Genomic DNA, 23716 nt, shown 5'->3' with positions numbered 1-23716 from the left:
TAATAATAACTTCATCCAACTGAAATAATTAAGGTTTAATGGTTCAACTTTGGACTTTGGATTGACTCAAACTAAAATTCAGTACGCTACAAGACCAACTGGTTGTTGGTATTTTTTTAATTGCTTATTGATTACACATAAACAAATTAAAATAAAATATGCATTGATTATAGTTATAATAAAAGCAAGATATATAACATCCAGATTTAATAAAAGCAAGATATATAACATCCAGATTTTGAGTTATTGACCAACAGCCATGCAGCTGTGGGAATTAAATGTATTCACATGATTTTGTCATGGTCCATGGAGATTACCAGCTGCCATAATCCCCATGAAAGCCTCGACAATAACACGGTGGTGGCATGGCGAATTCAGCTCCAAAAAGCATCGAAGAAGCTCCTGAAGATGTTGCGTCGAGTATATACGCTTCTCCTCGATCATTTGAAGCATCGACTGTCGAAAATCTCGATATGGGTCGTCGGAATTCTTCACCACAGCGATGCCGTCGATGATTTTAGAGCAAGGGCTGAGCCTAACTTTGGAAGAAGATGATGATGATGATGTGGGGGAGGAGGAAGGATTTGGGGATGCACAGACTTTGGGTTTTGGCTCGTAAACGTCGCCAAGTTTTGGGTTCCCACAGCGGCATCTCGCATTTGCTGGTAAGAGAAATTTTAACAGGCTTTTCTTGTTGGAAGACATGAATGAAAGATCTAATTTTGATAAGAAAAATGAAATAGAAAATGAATTTTAGTTCAGAGGGACGTGAAAGAAACTCGAGGATTGTTGGTATGAGTCCTTTTCAACATTTTCTTGGGTACGAATCATTTTATCTTTGAAATTTAAATCGACTGTACTGTTTGTTTGAGGGACTTGACTTAACTTCCGGTAGATGTTTGTCAAAAAAAAAAACCTTTTTTATTTTTATCCATTAAAAAGTTAATAATTGCATCGCATATCCTCAAACTATAACACTCATTTTATATTGATCCATAAATTTTTAAATGTTCCAATTTTATTCCTAAACTATAACTATCATTCTAAATTAGTCCTCAAACTGTGACATTCATTCTAAATTAGTCCCTAAACTTTTTAAACATTCCAATTTCACCCCAAACTATATGTATATACTAATCACATCACTTGTTAATAAAATCGTTAGGCCAAGTTATATTACTATATGTTCGAGAAAGAAACAAAATTTAGGTTAAATTATGATTGAAGCTATTTATATATTTAGATGAATTTAAGGATGAAATTGAAATATTCAAAAGTTTAGAGATTAATTTAGAAAGATGATCATAGTTTAGGAGTGAAATTAGAATGTTTAAAAGTTTACGAAATAATCTAAAATGAAAATCATAGTTTGGGGTGAAATTAGTATATTTAAAAGTTCAAAGACCAATTTAAAATGAAGGTTATAGTTGGGGACATATGATGCAATTAACTCCTCAATTAAATATTTAGTTCAAATTTTTAATTTCATTTCACACCCTTCAATTCATTAAAGATAAAGATTAGGTTTTAAGTAAAGTAGAACCCAATACATCTGTAATCTTATTAAATATAACATATATAAAGAATACATATTTTGATCAGAGAAAGTACCATACAAACACTTCCTCTATCCATAATCCCTTGATGGAAAAAGACAAATAATTTAAAAAAAAATCAAGAAAATTCCTTGTTGCCTGATCACCCAGATTTCTCCTAATTATAACATGAGCAGTAACTTAATCCTTGTTGCCTTCATTTTCTACCATCAATTATAAGTACCAAATACTAGTAAGAATTCAAAACTATGAGACATATAAGTTAGAATATGGATACGAGCAGAGGGGTCTTTCTTATGCCATCTGCTCCTGTTCTATGTAAATTTGCTCCATCCATGGTGGAAGTGTTTCTTGAACATCTTTACCAACACTGTAATGCTGTTGCTGCTGCAAACGCTCTCCCGTAGGAGCACCATCTCTCACGATCGAATGAACCTGGGAAACATCCGGCTCATTATCATCGGATACCATCATGTTTGTTGTCGCTGTTGTGGTGGGATTGTTACGGAATCCGAAAGAAGCTGACTTCCTAAGCCTGTTTAGCTCATCTCCTTGAATGCCCCAATCCAGTTTCCCATCAGGGGAGCTCCAATCAGAAATATTTGAAGACATCATGGTTGTGGAGGTAGCAGGAAGTCCAGCACGACCGGTCATTGCCCCACGGTCTATAAAACTCTGGCTCCGTTTTGCAAATCCGGAAGACCTGGAATTCATTACTGCTGCAGCCACTGCAGCAGATGAGTCAAAACCAAATGCTGATGGCTGCCTCGCAGGATAGGATGACAGGTTCGTTGGGTAGCTTGCTCGGAGTTGGTTCATGTTTTGGCGAATTTGAAGCCCAGTTGGAGATTGCAACTGGGTTGGTGTTGCAGATTTTACTGAAAGTCCCTTCAAGGGAGACAGCAGAGATGGATCGAGGGATCCAAAAGCATCATCGAGATTAGTAGGCTTCAAATCCTCAAGCCTACTGTATTCGTTTCTCCAGCAAGATGGGGAGGAGAGACTAGCTATCTCATCCATCAACTGTTGCTGTTGCAATTGGCTAGCATGTTTCTCGAGGGCAAGTAATTGCATTTCCAGATCAAAATCTCTGGCATGAAAAGCAGTCTTTAAGCGGCTACCCGGTAGCTGCAAGGCAGGTGGGATGAGGTTAGCTTTGTTGTGCCACAAGTTCCCAATATTTGCAGAGGAAGAAGTGGCTAAAGGAGACATGGGTGGTGTTGAAGCAGTAGGCAGAGGCAAGGAGGATGAACAAAGTGCTAGAGGGCTCAAATTTGCCATGTCCTCTGCATTGATAGCAGCAGACCTCGGTGAAGGCATGGCTGAACCGGTTGAAGCATTCACGGGACGTAATTCTTCAAGTTTGTGGGCAAAGAAGCAGATTTTACGATTGCAGCCAATCTCATCTTTGCAAAGCCTTGTTCGATATTGAGCAGGATGCAGCCAAGATTCAAAAATACCATGTGCATATTCACAAGCATCACCCTTAGGGCATGCCCCCTTCCGAAATTCAGGGCAGGGCACGCAGCTATAGTGGTACTTCCTTAGGTCCCTCCTCCTAGCATTCTCACCAGGATGAACAAAAGGGCACTCGGTCCAGTCATGGGAGTATGCCCTCGAGCAAGGCTTCACCTTAAAGGTATACATCCTGAAGTCATCAGTTCCATAGATACCATTGTTGATATCAGGCAGTGATAGATCAACAGGATATTCTTTCTTCTCAGGCCCTTCTTTCACCGACTGACGCAGCCCCATCTTTTCAGATTCATCTTTCTGGTTAAGAATATTATCGCTAACACCAATTACACTCTCACCTTTTAGCAACAACTCAATTACCTTTCTTCTGGAATTACTCAAAGACTTTAAAGCCGGCACAACCAGATCGATAGGCTTGTTCCCATTAGCATCAACACGATTAACATCAGCTTTAGCATCAAGCAACAGCTTGATAATCTCAACCAAAGACTCCGAACCACCAGCAACAGCACAATGAAGAGCAGTAACTCCATCAGTACCACAAGCCCCATTCACATCAATCTTCCCACTTTCAATGATGTATTTCAAAACACCAACGCTACCGAACATTGCAGAGATCGTCAAGGGTGTCCTCTCTTCAAATCCCATATTTCTCGACCAGATTCTTTTACCATACCAGAAACTTGCCTCGCCAAGATCCAAACCTTTCTCTTCTACTTCAGTTTTAAAGGCTACCAGATCATTAGAGGCAGCCAATTCGAGCAAAACGGAGCAATTACATAAAGCAGTAGTTTTTTGCTCCTGTAGCTCACCTTCCATTGTGAAATTTGAGGAAACAGGTTCACTTTTTGAACCACAGCGTATCCCCAGCAAGCCCTGCATAGTTATTACAGCAGCAAGAGTTCAGTGCCTCACTCCATAGCGAAGATCAAATAAGAAGAATACATTTTATAACTGTGCCAGACCGAAGTATAAAGAAATCTTTATGGTTTCTACATACAATTCAAAATGATACAAAATTTTCATTCTAGGACCTGAAAGCAAAACAACCCACAGTCTGGAAATCTAATAAAAAGCTAATATTCATGGAACCATAAATAAAAATTATAGCATATACTTCAATTTCAAACACTCTAAAAAACAGAAAAGAAAAGACCCAAAATTCACAACTTTTTACCGAAAAGAAACCCCAACAGACGAGAACTAATGAATTCATAAAAGGATCAGAGCAAACATACATAAAGTTACTTTTACTAGACAAAGAAAGGGAGAAGCAAAGCCAAAGTTGAAGTCTTGTTACCTAAATGCAGTCTCAGATGGAGGGGAACGCAGAGAAGAATAAGGTTATATCAGTAGAGGTAAAAGAGTTGGAACTGAAGAACAAAGTGTGAGGGAGAAAGAAAGAGTAAAGTAGAGGGTTTTTAAAGAAAGGGTTAGTGTTGATTTTGGGGGGGGGGAGGAGGAGAAGAGAGGAAAGTGTGGGTTATCTTCCTCGGCTTTCCGTTAAGGTCAAACTTCAAAGGGAAGGGGTCCCTCCTCTTCTTTTTGCTTATTATTATTATTATTATTTACTTAATACAAAACTAAGTATCCAAATTTATTTTAGTTGTATAAAGAATTCGTTAAAAATATGTATTTAACCGTTTAAACGTTATATTTTTAGGTATTTAAATCATAAATCATTAAATTCAGTCGTTAATCAATCGATTGGATATCTAACATTTTTTGACCGGATAACCATCAAATGGTTGAAATTCCTTATTTTTGCGACCGGTTGAACACTCAACGATTGTATAAATATAAGATTTCTCGATTGGCTAAAAATGATTCTCCATGCTACAATTATCGATTTTTCACAATAATCACCACGTGTAGCATGAGAGTTCGAGCATTCCTATGCCATAGGAATTTCAGTTAATTGATGGCGTTGGTGGTGATCGATGACAATAATGTATTAAAATTATAGTTTTTAGAGATTTTGGATTATAATTTCAAAAATTATTAGATTTTTTATAATAAATTTTAATTTATCTTTTAAATAAAATTTTATATGATTAACACATTTTAAATAATATTATTAAATATAAACATCTAAAAATATAATATCAAAAATATTAAACATCTAAAAATAGAATAAAAGATATTGATAGACACGTATTTTTATGAAAATTCTTTAAATACTTAAAATTAATTTTGAGTATAATTTAAATATTCATTTCCATATTAAGCCATTATTACTTAAAATTGAAAAGAATGATAGAGGGGATGAGAGATTCCAAGTTGTAAGCCACCCTTTCACGCCTCTGTCTTCCCTCTAGTTTGGTGGGTGACATACAGACAGGCTATGTCCCCGCGCTGACTCAGCTTTCCACTTCCACTGTTCCCGACGCTCTTGTTTTCTTCTATCATTATAATCACTCTTTTATCGTATTCTTTTATTAGAATTTGGGCTCTCTCTATTATTTCGTCATCCCATGTACTGTTACATTTTATTTGAGAGTTTTAATCTGGAACAGCCAAATGAAGTTAAGGATTAATTCTTAAACTTTAGCATGATAGAGGGACCAAAACTAAATTTAACCTAGAGTTTGACAAATAATTGGTGGTAGTCCGGTAGATTTTTTTTCTTGTGAGCACATCTAAAATGCTGACCTTTAGCAGAGCAATAGGGTTTGACTCGCAAAGAATTTATTTCAAGTTCACGTTGTTCTACAGTTTCCAGATACCTTGGATCATGTGACTGATGGAATTGAACCCTAACCTATCTTATTAAAAATCTTATGTACTGCTTTAGATTCGCTTGGTGTTATTGATTGAATAAGTTAATCTCGTAAGCAGATGATGGTTATGATTTTTAGTTTGAAGAGAGAATTATAATTGATTATACTATATCGTGAGTTGATAGTGATCTATGTAAAAAGAAGAGTAGCAATTGAGAATGATAAGTAATATGGGTAGGAGAGTTGAAACTCAAAGAGAGATTCATTCTTTTTCGCGTTATACAAATATATTGGCTATGAGATGACTGATGCTAGACCCAAGGTTATCATGTCTGCCACTAGGCTAACAGAGCATTTAGATCTGTGTATCAAGTATCAACTATCAGCTATGATTATGTCAAAAGTTGCATCAAAAACAAAGAAATAGAACACAGAAGAGCAGTCATAACGGAGGATGGTTCCGAAGATAGTGTCTTTGAAAATTTTATGGAACCTCTACTCAGAGGAAGAAAGCTTCTGGGGATCTTTATTGACGAGGAGACTTGATAGTTTTCAAATAACCTTCTCCAAAAGTATAATATAATCTATCGTCCGTTACTTGTGTATGAAAAAAGTTAGAAAGAAATAGGCTCTCTCTCTCTATGTTCCAACTCTCAAACCCACATTACTTATCTCCCTCAACATTCACTCCTGAAGAGCAACCAACTTGGATTCCGTTTGAAAATTGGAAGACTGCAATCACTGCTGCAGAACACGAAAATGTAAGTTACAGTAATAAAAAGTACATTAATCTACACAAATCCTATGCATTTTATGTCCCTGCATCTCATTCATGTACCTAAAGAACCAAAGTAGTTGGTTTGCAATTCCATTTCCAGGAAGGATTTTTCAGTACCAAAAGAATTTGCATTCTAGCTGTGTTGCTGTAAAACATCTTTGAATAAAACAGATCGGGTTAGTCCCTCCCTCCATCGGCTGCTACTGCCTCGCCTTTTTTGTGCATGATGGACATTTGTAAAGCATAATCAGTTCCGCCTTGGCTGGTGTTTCTTCACACACTTTCCATGGTACCACCGTTTACAGTTGTCGCACCCGATCCAAAACTCATCAGAATTGTATCCTCCCCCACAGCTGCCACAAAATGTATCACCCTGCTCTTATTCATCCTCCTCATAATTTTCATCAGCTAACTTAAGATTGCTTCTTGGTTGTCCATCAATTGACCTCTGAAAGGCAAAAAGGTAAAATTATAAATACAAAGCTAAGTGAAGGAAGAAACAGTGATACAAAGTCGAATTGATTTATTATCCTCATGAATGGAGAGGGCATCACAAATTCAACTTCAAAGTTATATCGCGGCCGTTATCATGCTGAATAAGCGCTTCCTGTTGAGTAAAACACACATAACTCGTGACTTATAGTCTGGCTAACAAAATGTTTCCGAAAATCGAGAGAGACAGAGAGCATTGACATCAAAAGTAAAAGGAAAAAAAAGGTATGCTTGCAAAATATGTATGCGTGGTTGTCCGGAACAACTAGAACAAGGAGTTACCAATTTAAGACCCAAATGGTCAAATTGGAGATTCTCAACTTGTTAAATTCGAAGATCAGAAGTGCTGGTTGAACGTGTCCTTCTATCTACTTTAGCAGATATATCATTTTCTGCAATATTTAAGGAGCATCTCTGACCGAAGGAGTTGTTACAAGTATCTTCCATCAATATCCTATTTTGCCAGGCTGAAACCTCTTAATGTAGGCAAAAGGATTATTGTTGTAACCCAATTTATCATTTTCTCTCATATATTTTTTTTCCATCAATTTAACATTCGAAGTTGTCTATAGTGTCCATCTTAACCCTCAAAGTTTGTTTTAACTAACAAAATCATTAGTCTTATGTATTTTTCAACACCAACAATTTCCAGAGCAGCCAAGTATTACTGGCGTGGCTTGATGATAATGTGAATTTATTAAAAATAAATAATAAAATATTTATTAAATACAACTGTTACAAAAAATCCCCAAAAAATTGATTTAACCCCTCAATCACACTGAAATAAATAATGAAAATTTCGGAATTTATTCTAACCAGTGTGTTTAATTAATTTTTCAACTTAACCTCTTAATCTACAGGCGCATAAGACTTACAATTATGTTAGTAAAAAAATGTCCATGCGATTAAAATTTATCTATAGAACTTCATCATCCTTTAATTTCCATGCGATTTGGAGATGATGATCTTTAAGAGAACTCAGAGCTTTAGTCCCATTGAATTGCTCGGTGAAACGTCCATTCGGATGGATTCAACATGGTTTTCCCATCAGCAGCAACGAGATCATAAGGCGAATCATCCGAGAATTCAGTCCGCATGGATTTCCAGTGCAGAGATGGCTTCCACTCAGCTTCTTTCGGTGCTTCTAGAATCTCTGTCACCACCAGAGTTTCAAATAGTGGTCGAATAGTGGTATCGCGGCCGTTATATCGCGGTCGCGGCGGTGTCCGAAACCGCTATCGCGAAAAATACGGTGTGAACCGGGATCACACCAATAGCGGCGGATCGCGGTCACAATTTAACAAATCACGGCCAATTGCGACAATAGCGGACCAGTATTCCGCTATTATTTCGTTATTTTAATTTTTTTAAAAAACACGTTTTTTTATTTAAAAAATCAGTTCATTCAAAAAAAAATTCACGATCGCGATATCCACAATGACCGCAATAACATCCTGTTATATCCGAAACTGTGATAAACGCGACGCAACTGAAAACGTGACCACAAATACTATTTAAAACCTGATCACCACTACTTTGCTCCTCTCAGCTGATAGATGAATTCCATCCCTGATGAAAAGCATAAACTCGATAGTTCAGTTTCGAGATAAACTTCATTACAGCTGTACACATTTACTTTGCAAGGGATGAAAAAAACTAGAAGAAGAAGATATTAAGAAGACAAGGAAGCGAAGAAAAAGATGAAGCTTTCATCAGACCCAATTTTAATGATTTTCAGCTTTAATTTGAACAATGATAAAATTGCTTCCTTAGTCTCTCCAATTCTGACTACATACTAAAAACACTCTTTTTATTAATTATTGGGCTTACCTCAAACCCAAATCCTCTTCAATTTGGATCAAGATTTCCTACAAGCTAATGAATTACACCAAGGCCCATCTTAGATTAGTCCAAAATTTCTAACTCGGGATTCAAGATGTTACAATCTTAGTATGATAATTATGACATTTATCATATGATGAAATTATGATATTATGGATTTAGAATCAAATTTGGAAGAATATATAAGATAAAGAAATAAATTGTAAATGTGGAGAAATTAGGGGTTAAAGTAGGAGTTGAGTATGAGAAGATGTGTAAAGTATAAATAATTATTAGAGGGACTTGAATAATGTGGAAAATTGTATAAGATATAGATCTAATTTGTAAGTTTTAGGAAAGTTGGTGGTGAAATGACAGTTTGGTAAAGTCAATGTATTAGAATTGATATAATGTGAAAATAATTGATATGGATCTAAATTGAATATTAAAGAACTAATTTGGATATATTCGAAATATTGGGTTTATAATTGAAAGAATAAAGTTTATTAGTGATTAAATGTGAAATGTTGAAAAAAATCAAGTGAATGGTTGTAAAAATAATAATAATGATTAATTTAAGGGACTTAAAAGAATATTTTGATAGAATTAAAGTTAGTTTCGATTTGGTAAAATAAATTAGTATTGAATATAAGTTAATGATATTTTTAGAATATTTATACGGCATGAGTTATTAAGTTAATTTAAGTATTAATATATATTAAAATAATATATGAAGTTGATAATTATTCTATAAATATTTTATATTAAAAAAGATATAAGATTTAAATAAAAATCCAGTGTATAAAACATGAGAGTTAATGATGCACGAGGTGGAGTGATTGTTGAATACTATACATATCACTCAATGTGACTCATGTACATTTGTGATGCATGAGGTGGAGTGATAATTAAATATTGCACAGACCACTCAATAAAACTCATGTACTATTGTGGTGTATAAGGTGGAGTCATAATTGAACATTTTAATGAGACTCATGTATCTTTGTGGTGCATGAGGTGGAGTGATAATTGAATATTGTATTGATCACTTAATGAGACTTGTGTACCTTTGTGGTGCATAAGAGGGAGTGACTATGTGATACATGTTTATATGGCACCTATGATGAAATTTTACGAGACACTTTCGAGTGCAAATAATCTACGAGGTACTTTTAAGTGCATACAAGTGTACACTTAATGAGACTCGAGTATCATATATTCTCATGATTATGTACTGGGTTATAAAATAAAATTAAAGAAATACTACAATAAATAGTATAGTGTATAAAACAGTACATTATAAGATATAGAACAATATAAGAGAAAGGAACAAGATAGAAAAGACAAACAATATTAGAAAAATGTGTATGTACATGCGTGTGTCAGAATGGAACGAAGAAGATAAAATAAATAAAATATGAAATATTCTTATAGTACTATATCAAGAAGAAAGTGACAACTGTCATAATAGAATAAATTTTATATTAATTAGCATTTTTCATAGTTATATAATGGATGTCTCTCTAAATTATAGATAATTAAGGTTAAAAGATAATTAATTAATTTAAGGGAGTTGACATGTAGAACGTGGAGTTATGATACTAATTGTTTTCGATAGGTGGTCGCGTGGCGGTAGATAACAACCAAAGGAAATCTTTTATTAAATAAATCGACTACAGACATTTCAGATGCTCATATATGAATGCGAGAGTAATATTAAAACGTGAAATAAAGTAATATGGAAATATATATATAATAAAAACAAGAGACATAAATATAACAAGATGATAATAATACATTATGTTATAAAGGTTAATTGATTAAATTTTAAATTAGGCAATTTTAAAATATGATATGAAATAGTATTAAATTGCTCAGATACTGTACGAAACCATATGTAAATTGAAAATTAAAATATTACATTTTGATTTCATATAGGTAAATAGTCTGATAATAAATATTAAATTATAAGATTTGAAAAGAAACAAAATTTTATCGGTTTCAAACAGGAAATGTTATACAGAATCTTGGTGATATCCTTAATTTGTATATGAGTACGAATGTGAGTTAAGGTGTTACATCTGCCCCTCCCCACATGTAAGTTATTTTTTTTCTATCTAATCATATTAAAAAAATTAAAAATAAAAATCAATCCGGTGGTAGCATGTGACATTAATGACATGCGTTACGATCGTATATTAACATGTGTCACCTCTTGATTAAATGATTAATTTATAAAAATAAATTAAATTATAATTAAATTAATAGAAAATATAAGTATTGATGATCAAATATACAATTAGGGATAGGCATGAGATCTAGATCCGACAGGTTCCAACCCGACGGGTCATGTTTTTTCTTTTAAAATTCATGTTCGGGTTAGATTCAGATTAAACACTAAAAAATCTGACGCGATCCAACACATAATTTTTAGTGTATTTACAAAACTTCCACCATATATATGTCTTAGGGTTTCGACATTTTTTCCCTACTTTCTCCTTTTTCATCTTTTGCTGCGGTTCCAATTACCTGTCTGTTTTTTCCCCTTTCAATTATTTTCTTTTCCTTTGCTTTGTATTTCTTCTCAATGATTTAATCTTTTTCTTTTCATCTTCTATTTTCCATCTTCCTTTGTTCTTCTATTTCTTCTATTTTTTAACCATTTTTACATTGAATCTGAAATTCTATAACTTAGAAACTAAAGTCTTGAATTTCAAATCCAATATATACTGAATCTGATTTTTAATCTGTAGTAAGTGTTATGTATTTTCGGTTCAAGCATTAGATTTTCGGGTCAATTCGGGTTGATTTCGATCGGATCAACCTTTAGATTTTCGGGTCAAGTCGGGTTAGTTTTGGTTCAGATCAACCTTTAGATTTTTGAGTTAATTCGGTTTGTTTTTGTTTAGGTCAGTCGTCTTCACTCTTTATCGTCTTAATCATCGGTGCTGCTCTTTATAACTTTAATTCAGAAAATTTATCTGATTACATGTTGTCACATCCCAAATTTGGGACTAAAAGTTTTAGTTTAAATAAATTAAATCAAATTATAATCTTTGGAAGTATAAAAATAACTTTATAAATGTAACAAATTTTAGGATTGATTGTAGTATTAACCCTCAACAATTTTTTACTTTTGTTATAACCAATTATCATTTATCATATTTAAAAAAATACATTATATATATATATATATTAAAAATTTATAAGTGAGTTTTACATACAAGAATAGTTGAATGTCATTATTTGACTTGATTTGTGTCTTTAGTCTTTGGATTAATTTTGAATGAGAACTTTTTATTTAACACTTGTATTCAAATTTTATTTTATTTTAAAGTTAATTATAATCAATCGTATGAATAATTTGAATTAAAGATATCACATAAATTCAAATTTTTTGTTTCAATAATTTTATTTTATAATATCCCCTATCAAAAATAATATTTTAGAATGATTTAAAAGTTATTGGATATAGAGATGGTCTTTTAATAAAGTAAAGATTATATTGAACTATTAAACGATTATTAAATGTGGTGATCAACTAATTGTACAATATAAAATGAGAATAAAAAAATATATCATTCTATTATTTATCTAATTATTAAAATTAGATAATAATAATAATAATAATAATAATAATAATAATAAATTATTTGTTCACTTAGATTCCATTATCGGGTTAAAATAAATTTTGGTTCAAATCAGCTATAGGTAAATTAAATTTGGGTTGCTTTTGATTCGGGTTGATTTTCGGTTCGGGTTGTTTTTGGTTATGGTTACTTTCAGTTCAGGTTGATTTCGGTTAAACTATAATTCGGGTTGATTTCGGTTCAATTCGGTTTATTTCGGATTTCAGATCAATTTTAGGTTATCATATTTGAGTCTATATCGGATCTCGATTCGAATAATCGGATACGAGTCAAATTTGTCCGGTCTAACAATTGTTTACTGAAAAATATGAGCGAATATGTAAAAACCTTTAAAAAATAATGATTAATCCAATAACATGTCTATTTCAAAAATATTTCATAGAACATCGCAATCACATTATTTTATGATCTCTATCAATTAAAAGAATTTATATCTCATTTTTATTTTATTTAGATAGTAATAGCATATTTTCTAAAACACGATTTTTCCTAATAACATATATTAAAATATAATATTTACACAATTTAAAAAGAAGAAGATAATATTTACTTTTATTTTCTATTGAAGAATCTCCCTCCTAAGTTAGGGGCATCAAAACAACAAAAATCTCCTTTCTAATCCCCTTCTTTCTTTATTCTCGAATTCAAATCCAAAAGTCTAATAATAAATTTTTTATTTATTTATTCTCATTTAAAAATCTCTAATTAATGAGACGCTTACTCTTTCGTCGGCTCTTTCATTTTTAGTGTTCACACTTCTAGCATTCTTAGTGTTCGAATCTGAGATCTCAATGAATAACAACGATTTCTTTATTACTGTGACATTTCTAATAGAAGAACAGAGCGGAATTCAAATTACATCTCTTAAATCTGATTATATTTCTCAGCATAGATAATATCATTTATAATAACCCTATAAATTATATATCTTAAATAGAAATTCACATTGATAATTTCCCTCATAATTTTAAAGTTAAAATATATTCTCTATATATAGACTCAACCATTTGATCACAAAAAAATTATTATATGGAACTTCTTAACTTAGTTATTAAATAAATTCAGTCACTAAATAATATTTAACACTTAAATTACATTAAAAAACAACCCAATCTTAAATTAGAATTTGAATATTTAATCACTGAAATTAAATTAAAATTTTGATTTTAACTATGCACTAAAATTTTGTTTCAACACGTAACAACAAGCGTCTTACAATCGTGAGATGACTCAACCATCTATTACATCGAATTTTAAATTTGAATGGTTGCATAAGACTCTATTTATTCCATATTAATAATTTCTAAAACAATTAACATTTAGTTTATTATAATCTAAACAAAATTCAGTGATTAACAAATTTACTTATCATGGTTGGTGTAATGAATGATACACGTTGTGATTTTAAATATTTTTTTAATAGTTTGAGATAATTATAAAATAATATTTTTATATCTGTTGAAAAAAATAATCATTAATGACGCACATATTCTACAAATATAACTATTTAAATCTATACTTTTAATTACAAATGACATTTTTCTTAATTATTGAGGCCCACTCAATAGATTCACATTTAAAAAGAAAAATCAGGATTTATGATGAAAACTAACAAATATTATCTAAATAGATTTATTCGTTAAACAAATTTTAACTAATAGAAGTATAATAACAGGAAATTTTATTATTAATTAAAATTTGAACTAATATGTGATATGGAAAAAGGGTAGAATTTGATCGATAAAGAAGAAAGTCAAATTTTATAGTAACAATACATACATGTCTTGTCTTACTTTACAGGAAAAAAAATGGTAAAATGATGAAACGTGATTGCTTCTTTGGTCCACATTTCTGGTTAATTCAACAATTGAAGACACCAATGCATCAGCCAAACAACAGAGAAAGAAGCCAAGCCAGCAAGGCATTCATAAACAAATATTTTTTCTTCCCTTCACTTATAATTTTCCCTTTCTGGCATTCACATGGAATCCATTTAGTTTTCTTCAATTTCGACTACCCTTTACATCAATCACCAGTTATTTCTTTCTTTTCTGTGATAATCATTTTTTAACATCCCAAATAAAAAAAAATCTTTTTATTTTTTTTTCCTTTTGTGTTTCGTGAAGATCTGGTTGGTGGTGGATCCATGGGGAGGTTATTTTTGCTGAATCTTGAAGGAAGGCTTATAGCTGCAAGCACTGCAAAAACCATATTGCTCTTTGTGATGATATTGTCTCCAAGGCTGTTTTTCTTCTTAAATTTTATTCCTTTAACCCTAATTTGTTTGGCTGTACCGTGTTTGTGTAATGGCGGTTCTAATTATGATTAGGGGATACCTTAGTTTCCATCGTTTTATTAGTTCACAGCATTTATTACTACCAGTATTTAGAACACAGCTTTATTTTGGATGAAATTTATAATTAGTGGGTTCAATTGTTGATTAAATTGAGATTTCTTCTATCATTAATCTAGGAATTTGGATATTCCATGTTTTCTTTCTTCTGGTTTATGGTGCAATGGAATTAGTATTTTGTTTTGCAAGTTTAATGGTTCTTCTATGTTAAATTTGTCATAGAAAAACTGGATGGATGCTTGGAGGATTTCAATTATGTTGCTATCATCTCTTTTAAGGCATAGATGATAATTTGGTGTCCTTTGCAAGGACTTGGCGCTTTGATGATAGCAAATTGTTGGTTGGTATTTTAAGACGAGCATGATGTTTAATGTATTTTGTTTTGCTTTCCCGAGGACTTGTGCTAGAGATTAAACCTACTATGTACTGTGTAAATGTTATTCTCAATCATGAATGTTAGATTTTGCATATTTGGTTTTGTGATAATAGATACTTTGTACTACCGACAAAGTCGTAAAATGATGCTAATGTGAAGAAGATGGTAGCCGTCTTATGCATTCAAATTGCTTGAAAATGCTTATACTCGACTTAGGAACTGGTTAGTGGATGATAACTATGGTAAAGAACGAGGATGTATTATTGCTTAAGTATTTAGTAGTTATATATTTCATACGCATATTGGTGTAGTCGATTTCAGGGTTTTTTGGGGTGCTCACATTGATACTAATTATTTTCCTGGTGTTGGGAAAAAATATTGTTTGGGGTTCTCTTATACGCATATGGGAAAGCATATCTCTTCAGCAAGGTGTAAGTTTCCTCCGTTTTAGACACCTCATTTGTGCGTGTTAAACAACTACTGTAATATTTGCCCATGCTATAAGGTTTCGGGCTACTTCTATAACGATACAAGTAATGACGGTGTTGTCAAACTATGTTGCACTCATAGTCTCTTGCTTAACCGTTGATGAAAAATTGTTCTTGTTGAATTCATTGTTGGTTCTGGTAATTTGTTTTGTTCATTTAGAGCAAGGCAATAACATTGCATTTTCAAGGATATATATTCCAAGTTCATGGACATCCCCACTTGCGTGATCTTTCGAGAAAATGGGATTTCAAGTTATCGGTACGGAGTGCTTGTTTTCATATATAGTTTTCATCTCCCATTGTTTCTCAGAGTAAATGTCACTTCTGGAGAAAAAGAAGATAGAATGATGATGATGGGACTGCACACCGTGGCCGACATCTTCTGTGTTGGATGTGGATCGATTATTGGTTGGAAATATGTAAGCTTTAGTATTACAATTTTGGAGTTCATGGTTTAATGCATCTATGCTTGTTTCTGTTGATTACATGGATTGTTTCTGTTTCTTTTAGGAATTTGCCCATGAGAAGAACCAGAAGTACAAGGAAGGAAAATACGTCCTTGAACGGTGGGTGAGTAAATCATAAATATAGCAACTCCGGTTTCGGGTTAGGGAAGGATGTTCTTAGCAGAGGTTTGTGGATCATGATGTCGAACAGGTTTAAGGTGTCTAGTCCCGATGGAAGCGACTACTGGATCAACAATGGAAGACATGTGGGTGGGTGGGTGGGTGGGAGTGATGCAGATGATGCTTGATTAACAAATGAAATATGGTCAAATTCCAAATTGTACATTCTTCAACCCTTAAATCCCATTCAATGCGAGTCCTTGAAAACCAGACTTATTTAAGCAGCTTGTCCAACTTGCCGTGAAAAAAAATGTACAAAAATGATTGAAAACATTGAATTGTTGATTATATCTTGGTGTTGAAAGATGATCAGAAATATTCTGTTTTTAAATGTTGTCATTAAAAATTGGGATAAATTACGCATTTAGTCACCATCTATTTATGTGGTTTTGTTTAGGTCATTTAACTATTTTTGTTCAAAATCATATATAACGTTACATTTTGGTTAAGTTTAAAAAATTAACGGTGATGTTGATGTGTTACCATAAAGTAATGTCAAGTCATCATTGAAGAAGAATAAAATATTTGTCATGTTAACAATTCTTTTATTTTTTAATGGCAGGTGATTGAAATCTAATGTTAGATATGATTAAAAAATTAATTGGGTGACCAAAATATAATAAGAGAATACGTGAGTGATTAAATACAGAATTTATCCTAAATAATAACGGAGGAAAGCTTTATCCGTTAGCCATTAGAGGTGGCTTCCCTAAACACATATTCAGTCCATAAATAATAATAATGCAACAATTAGGTAAGGCTCATGCAATTGCCCCTGCCCCTCTAATCTAATGGCATAAACATTAAACACTAACCTTTGGGCTGTTTGTTTGTTTTTTTAACTAATTTTGCCTGCTTGATTCATCTTAATACAAAATTAGAATACGCAGCATAAGAGTTAGGCCTAACTAAGGACCCAAATTGTATAATAATATTAAATATGAAGCAAAGAAGAAAGCCCACACGATTTGAATTTCCCATACCAAGTCACCCCATTATCTCCAACAACCAACTTCATAACTTATATGATTAAATAATAGTAAAAAGATAAATCATCCTTGTATCAATAACTTTTGTTATTAATTTAATCTTAATAATAATAAATTATTATATAAAAAATAGAGGAAAAATAACATTAAATTAAAATAAAAAAAAATTAGCACGAACCAATTTACCTCAGGAGTTAAAAGAATCGTTGTTGTTGTCGTCAGATGTCATGTGTTCAAGCATCAGCGTCCCCAACAGGATAATTTAGCATATATTGTCAAATGGTTGATAATATTTAGAACTGATACTATTTTGTAATCATCTTAGCTTAATAAAAAAATATAAAATCCAAAATTTTAGCATAATAAAAGGACTAAAATCATAATTAGACTAAAATAATATCCAAAGGGGATTTTTTTTTAAAAAAAGAGGGTTGTTATCGTGATTATCCATCCACCTAAAAGCGAAACCCCCCTAATAACGTAGCTTTTAAGGGAGGGAAAAGGAAACACTGAGAGTTCCAGTTACAGTTGTACCGTCATTCAAGATTTCCCTCCAATTCCCATTTAACCCCTCCCTCCATCCCCTTATTCATCTCCTTGCCACTCTCCGCTATTGTCGTCTCCCTCTTCAACATTCCCTCCTCTTCCTCATGTCGTATCGTCTTTCGAGCTCCAGAGCTCAACCTAACTCTTCCAAAACGCCGCGTTTTGAAGTACTTTGATACTTGAGAAAAAAAATCTGAGGAAGGTGAAGATGAATCGGAGCTTTAGGGAAGAAACAGTTATGAAAGTGGCGGCCTTGAAACAACGGCAGCAATTAAGAACTTCGATGATGAAAGAGAAAGAAGAAGAGCTTTCATTGTTCCTCGAGATGCGAAGACGTGAGAGAGAACAGAGTAGTCTTCTTCTTAATCACTCCCCCGAAGACTTCGATTCACCTTTAGGTAAAGTTTTAAAAAATTCTTAGTTTAGCTATGTAGTTTTCATTTGTTTTTCCCTCTTAGTTTAGTATTTTTTTAAATTGTAGGATCTAAATCTGGAGCTTCACCGATATTTGATCTTTTGGCTTCCACAACTACTCCGGTGAGAAATACGGGTGATACGGCTGGTGATTTTCTTAATTGTGATAGTGATAAAAACGACTATGAATGGTAATTTGCTCTGCTTTTTGATTCTTTTTATTTAAAAATTAATTTATCAATAGGTGGTTTGACGGAAAGCAAATGCTAAAGCCGCCTTTCAAATTTGAAGTGAATATTTTTGTTTTTGGTTAACGGGATGATTATGTTAGATTTGGCTTTAAAATTCAGTTGTTTCTTTACTTGTAATTAAGTGTATTCTTGTTTTGTTTTGTTAGCTTTTTAAGAATCATATTAAGATAAATTACCAAACAGTACGGAAGCCATAGGAACAACCAAAGAAATTCTTGATTTTGTTACTCATATGCTTAGCTTAGCTTTGCATTGGGGGTTAATATATATATATATATATATTGCTAGGTTTCAGTTAATTTGATTAAATTCGGCTGAAGGATTAATAAAACAATAAGAAGGTAGAGGAAAAGAACAAGAAAAGTGGATGATAATTATGGATGACATGTGTGATTGATTAAAGGTAATAAGTTGATGGTTGTGGATGAGCATCTTTTACATGTGCCCTGGGGTCACCAGCAGCAACTAGGGCGTTTGTATTTTCTAAACTTTGGGTTGGCATGGCAGCTTTTTTGTTTTGGCTGCTTTGAATTAAAGTATTGATGACGTCTTGTACCCTGAACTGAATATAGTTTATGTTTCATTATTATGAACTTCTTCATTTTTCACAGTCCAACTTGATTAGATCTAGATGCCATGTTTTATGAACCCTATTATATTCCTTTACTTATTGCTTTTCCATTGTTTCTCTAAAGAAGTTAGAAGGATGCTAATTGTTGCTGCCACTTCATGGGCATATCTATACTAGTTGACTCAAAACGGCAAAGATCCAGATTTCCAAAAGAAGCCAAATGCTCATCATTTACGCCAAAGATTTAGATAACATATTTTAGATTGTTTTTTTTTCTAACTAGATTCCGAAGCTTTGATATAAATGATAGGGACTGGACTGGGAACTTCATTTATTGGTTGGGCTAAAGCCCATAGTAAGGATGGAAAGCATTGATGCTTGGTAGCTTGTGTGAATCATGATGGTCTAACCAAAATTTGATTACCTTAAAGGGACCTTTTTTTAGTTTGCTGTAAGGATTGAAACCATGAACATATCTTGTAGTATTAGTCAGTACGTAATGTTGAACTGGTTATAAGTTCAGAAGAATCTTAATTTACTGAAACTTTGAAAGAATGAACTTTTGTTGTATACATGCTTGTCTGATTTGACGGTCAGGTCTTAGCTTCAAGACATGATTTGCGAGTTCATGTTGTGAATTATAATATATGCATATCCTTGATGTTGAGAAAGCTAAAGGATTTTTTTTTGGTTACAAAAGCTAGAGGATTTTGAAATATGGGTTTTGATCCCAAATTTGATTGTAAAAGTTTTTGGATGAATTCCCACTGTCTATCGGAATATGCCTTAAGATCTTACTCTTGCTTCAGCAGTTCAGCTTTGAACCACTCCTTTTTATTTCCCACATGAATGTGATTGAAGGAATAGAATTTTTTTTAATGTGATGTTAAACTGAAATTTTCTTCCATTTCAGGCTTTTATCGCCCCCTGGTACTTCTCTTTTTCCTTCCTTAGAGATGGAGTCACAAAAGACTGTATTGAGTCAGATTGGCGCTCCTGAGGCTCGCCCAAATGCCGTTAAATCTAGAGTATGAAAATTTTCTAGATGCTATAATATGGATTACACACCTTTTGAAAAGTTTTAGATAACAGATTTGTAAATGTTTAAGACCTTATAGCTTTTCTAGTAATTGGATTCATGGACTTATTGGCAGTTGCTTTTGTTCATTGTGTTTACAGGTAGCAAATTCCCAACCAGAGCCTTCTGGGAGGGGAAACTTAACACTGAAGCCATCAGTTTTATCCACTGGGTATACTGGGATTCGCAGGCCCTCTTCCTCAGGTGGTTCAGGTTCAAGACCTGCATCCTCAGGGGGTCCAGGTTCAAGGCCTACATCTTCAGGGGGTGCAGCTTCAAGACCTGCAACACCCACTGGACGTTCTGCATTGACTGGAGCATCTAAACCTATGAGATCATCAACTCCGACAAGTCGTGCCACATTACTGTCAACTAAACCCTCCCTTTCTGCAAGTAAGCCTGTGACATTTACAACTAGGTCTGCAACAAAACCCGTAACATCCACGACGAAGCCCACAGTTCCTGCAGCCAGGACTGCATCTTCTGCTATCAAACCTGCAGTTTCTTCAAGATCCTCCACACCTACAAGGTCCACAGCTAGGCCTTCAGCACCAACTTCAAGACCCTCTATGCCTTCATCTAAACCCATATCGAGAGCAGCCACACCAACTCGTCGACCATCAACTCCATCAAGTGCTCCTAATATATCCACTCCTCCAATTAAATCATCTCATTCAGTAACAAAGCCAACACAGGCAGCATCTAGAAATTCTGTGCCATCACGTGGTGCCTCTCCAACGGTAAAATCTAGACCATGGAAGCCTTCTGACATGCCGGGTTTCTCGCTTGATGCTCCACCAAATTTAAGAACAACTCTACCCGATAGACCACTTTCAGCCACAAGAGGTAGGCCTGGAGCACCAAGTTCTCGATCTTCTGCCGTGGAACCAGGTCCTACTGGTAGACCAAGACGACAGTCATGCTCTCCTTCAAGAGGCCATCTCCCTAATGGTGGAATGTTGCATTTCAGTGGGAGCTCTGTTCCTGCAGTAAGTCGTGGGTATTCAAAAGTTAATGACAACTTGAGCCCTGTTGTAATTGGAAATAAAATGGTTGAGAGGGTTATAAACATGCGGAAGCTGGTACCACCAAAGCAAGATGATAAACATTCTCCTCACAGTAACTTGTCTGGGAAGTCTGTGTCACCAGATAGTTCAGGCTTCGGAAGAACGCTTTCAAAGAAATCACTTGATATGGCAATAAGACATATGGTAAGCAACTAAGTTGTCTGTGGCATACTGGCATTATCATTTATATTGCTTAAATTATGATCCATTAGGTGGGAATCTAACGATAAAATAATGTTGTTTTCAAGGTATCCCAAATCCTCTATTTAGTAGTTCATATTTGTAGGTGGATGATACAGTTTTGCCTTATCCCTCATTTTATTCACGTCAGTCTCAACTTTTGGCTTATTTTGGGCTGATACATTGAGAAATTGAAAGTTGAGGGGGAGCAATTGAGTTAATTCTTTCTTTGGTTTCAATATTATCTTGAGCAGGATATAAGGCGAAGAATTCCTGGTAATTTACGGCCACTGATGACGAATATTCCAGCGTCATCTATGTACAGTGTAAGATCAGGTCATGCACGGGGCAGAACAATTACTGTCTCGGATTCCCCTCTTGCTACAAGCAGTAATGCTAGTTCGGAGCTTAGTGTCAACAATAATGGCATTTGTTTAGACAGGAGTGAACTACAAGATGATATTGGAAGCGAGAGAGGTGCAAGATCCCCTGCCGAAGTTCATGCCAGATGACGGTAAGGTTGTATAACCATGTGATATGTCCATACATTATTGTTTTCAATCTACAATCTTTGACACTTGGAAGAGAAGCAACTTCCAAGATGAACATCATTGGGATTTTATTCCAATATCGATGTATTATTAGGGAAACTGGGTAGATGATAAAAATCTTTCTCCTCCAAATCCTATAACGTGAGTTGTTTAGTGCTAGCTTTGATATGGTGAAAGCTTATGAAACTGAAAACTAAAGATCAGCTCCCCAGTATTCCCAATTGGAATAAAGTTGCTTTGGAGGTAAAACTAAAGGTTATAGAAGTTGCAGTTAGCTACCACTTTTGGCCAGCTATCCTTGTAGAAATATTCTTAAGCTTTGTTGGGATATAATTTTCATTCCAGATGGATTTGAGGGTGCATTCTCTTGCATCGATATGATACATTTAAAATGTTGGAATGTTTCTTGTAGGGGTGTTCATTCGGTTAAAACCGAACCGAAATACCCTTAACCGAATTTTTTTTCTTTAACCGTTAACCGAACCAAACTTTTTTATGAAAGTATTAACCGAACCGAATAAATTTCGGTTAATTTTCGAATTAACCGAAATTTTTTAGAATTTTCGAATTTAATATTTTTTAATTAAAAAACAGTTTACAATATCTAATTAATTTGATTCAAATATTATATTAAACTAAGATATTTGTATTTATCAATTTAGTTCAAACAAACTAACAAGTTTAAAATTTTACAAAATAAATGGTGCATAAAGGTTGTGCTAGCTACAACTCGACAACCACTATTGTTAGGTGAAATGTTTGATTTTTCTGATGCTACAATCAAGAAGATAACTAGCTCCTTTTTGTAGGACTTACTACACTGGCCTCTTGAACATGAAGTGGATGAAGAAGGCAAGAAAGTTGTGATCAGAGATGGCATAAACCTAAGTTTTGCAATTGATAAAAATCTCAAACCAAAGCACATAAAAGTTCTCAAGATTTAACTCTGTAATTCAAGCAAAGTATGAACAAAAAGACTTTCTCCCAAGAGAGAGTAAAAATAAAGGGTTTCAAAATGAAGATAAAAGGGGGGCAAGGGTATTAGGTAATGCGTGAAAGAAAACTTTGTCCTTTTATGATTTGTTGTCGTTCCTTCTATCAGTGGAATATGGAATTTTTTTTATAACCGATCTCCACTCCACTACACTTTTGCTAATGCTCCACGCCTCCACCCATCGGGGAGTTCTGCGGTGCAGCGCCTAAAAAACGGTTAATATACGGCGTAACCGGTTAAACAAGTAATCGGTTAAAATTTAGACCGATTATGTTATATTATTTAATCGAAAATATTATAAAGTACAATAACATATTAGGTAGCACTTATATTTACTTATTTTATAAGTAAACCGGTATATTTATATCGATAGCATTGCAAATTTACCTATTACATTATAATATGTTGAAAGTGTCCATACTTTTTATAAAAAGGATCGATAGTTTTTTTAAAGTTATGTAATTTATGTTTCAATTTTTTTTAATAGTGTTTCATGTTTTCCACCTACAATATTAATTTAATAATTTAATTTGCACAAAAAATTATTTGATTGTTTTGATATTTTATAAAATAATATTTAGAATTTAAATTTAACAATATCAACCAAAGATAATAATAAATATGTAATATATATGTTTATTGTTTTTAATTTAATAATAATATATATCGTAACGTAAAAAATAAATCATTAGACGCCTATAATTATTAAATTAATATCTTAAAACTCACTCAAAAGATA

The 23716-nt window shown here is 33.3% G+C and overlaps 4 protein-coding genes across 5 annotated transcripts; 2 read left to right on the top strand and 2 right to left on the bottom strand.

The window, feature by feature from the left end:
- Positions 1–215: 215 nt before the first annotated feature.
- LOC120151361 (transcription repressor OFP6-like) lies at positions 216–786 on the bottom strand. Its single transcript, XM_039163848.1, has one exon. It carries the CDS (start codon positions 703–705, stop codon positions 298–300), a length of 408 nt encoding a protein of 135 aa, XP_039019779.1. The 5' UTR covers positions 706–786; the 3' UTR covers positions 216–297.
- Positions 787–1792: 1006 nt separating this feature from the next.
- LOC120151379 (zinc finger CCCH domain-containing protein 29-like) lies at positions 1793–4348 on the bottom strand. 2 transcript variants are annotated; one of them, XM_039163860.1, is made up of 2 exons: positions 4333–4348; positions 1794–3908 (listed from the first exon to the last, which is right to left on the bottom strand). In XM_039163860.1, exon 2 carries the CDS (start codon positions 3849–3851, stop codon positions 1851–1853), a length of 2001 nt encoding a protein of 666 aa, XP_039019791.1. In that variant the 5' UTR covers positions 3852–3908; positions 4333–4348; the 3' UTR covers positions 1794–1850. The 2 variants fall into 2 exon arrangements, with proteins under 2 accessions (XP_039019790.1, XP_039019791.1); XM_039163859.1 differs by lacking the exon at positions 4333–4348 and having other exon boundaries at positions 1793–3971.
- A 10012-nt stretch (positions 4349–14360) lies between these two features.
- Positions 14361–16661, top strand: LOC120151375 (protein yippee-like). Its single transcript, XM_039163855.1, has 3 exons — positions 14361–16129; positions 16221–16276; positions 16368–16661. Exons 1-3 carry the CDS (start codon positions 15917–15919, stop codon positions 16462–16464), a joined length of 366 nt encoding a protein of 121 aa, XP_039019786.1. The 5' UTR covers positions 14361–15916; the 3' UTR covers positions 16465–16661.
- Positions 16662–17838: 1177 nt separating this feature from the next.
- LOC120151301 (mucin-5AC-like) lies at positions 17839–22394 on the top strand. Its single transcript, XM_039163813.1, has 5 exons — positions 17839–18269; positions 18353–18476; positions 20021–20135; positions 20287–21396; positions 21687–22394. Exons 1-5 carry the CDS (start codon positions 18080–18082, stop codon positions 21942–21944), a joined length of 1797 nt encoding a protein of 598 aa, XP_039019744.1. The 5' UTR covers positions 17839–18079; the 3' UTR covers positions 21945–22394.
- Positions 22395–23716: the final 1322 nt, after the last annotated feature.

This window comes from Hibiscus syriacus, unplaced genomic scaffold (assembly GCF_006381635.1).
Source record: "Hibiscus syriacus cultivar Baekdansim isolate YM2019G1 unplaced genomic scaffold, ASM638163v2 tig00111053_pilon, whole genome shotgun sequence".
Lineage (NCBI taxonomy): Eukaryota > Viridiplantae > Streptophyta > Magnoliopsida > Malvales > Malvaceae > Hibiscus > Hibiscus syriacus.
Note: the sequence above shows the minus strand (reverse complement) of the source record. Positions and strands in the feature narration are given on the sequence as shown.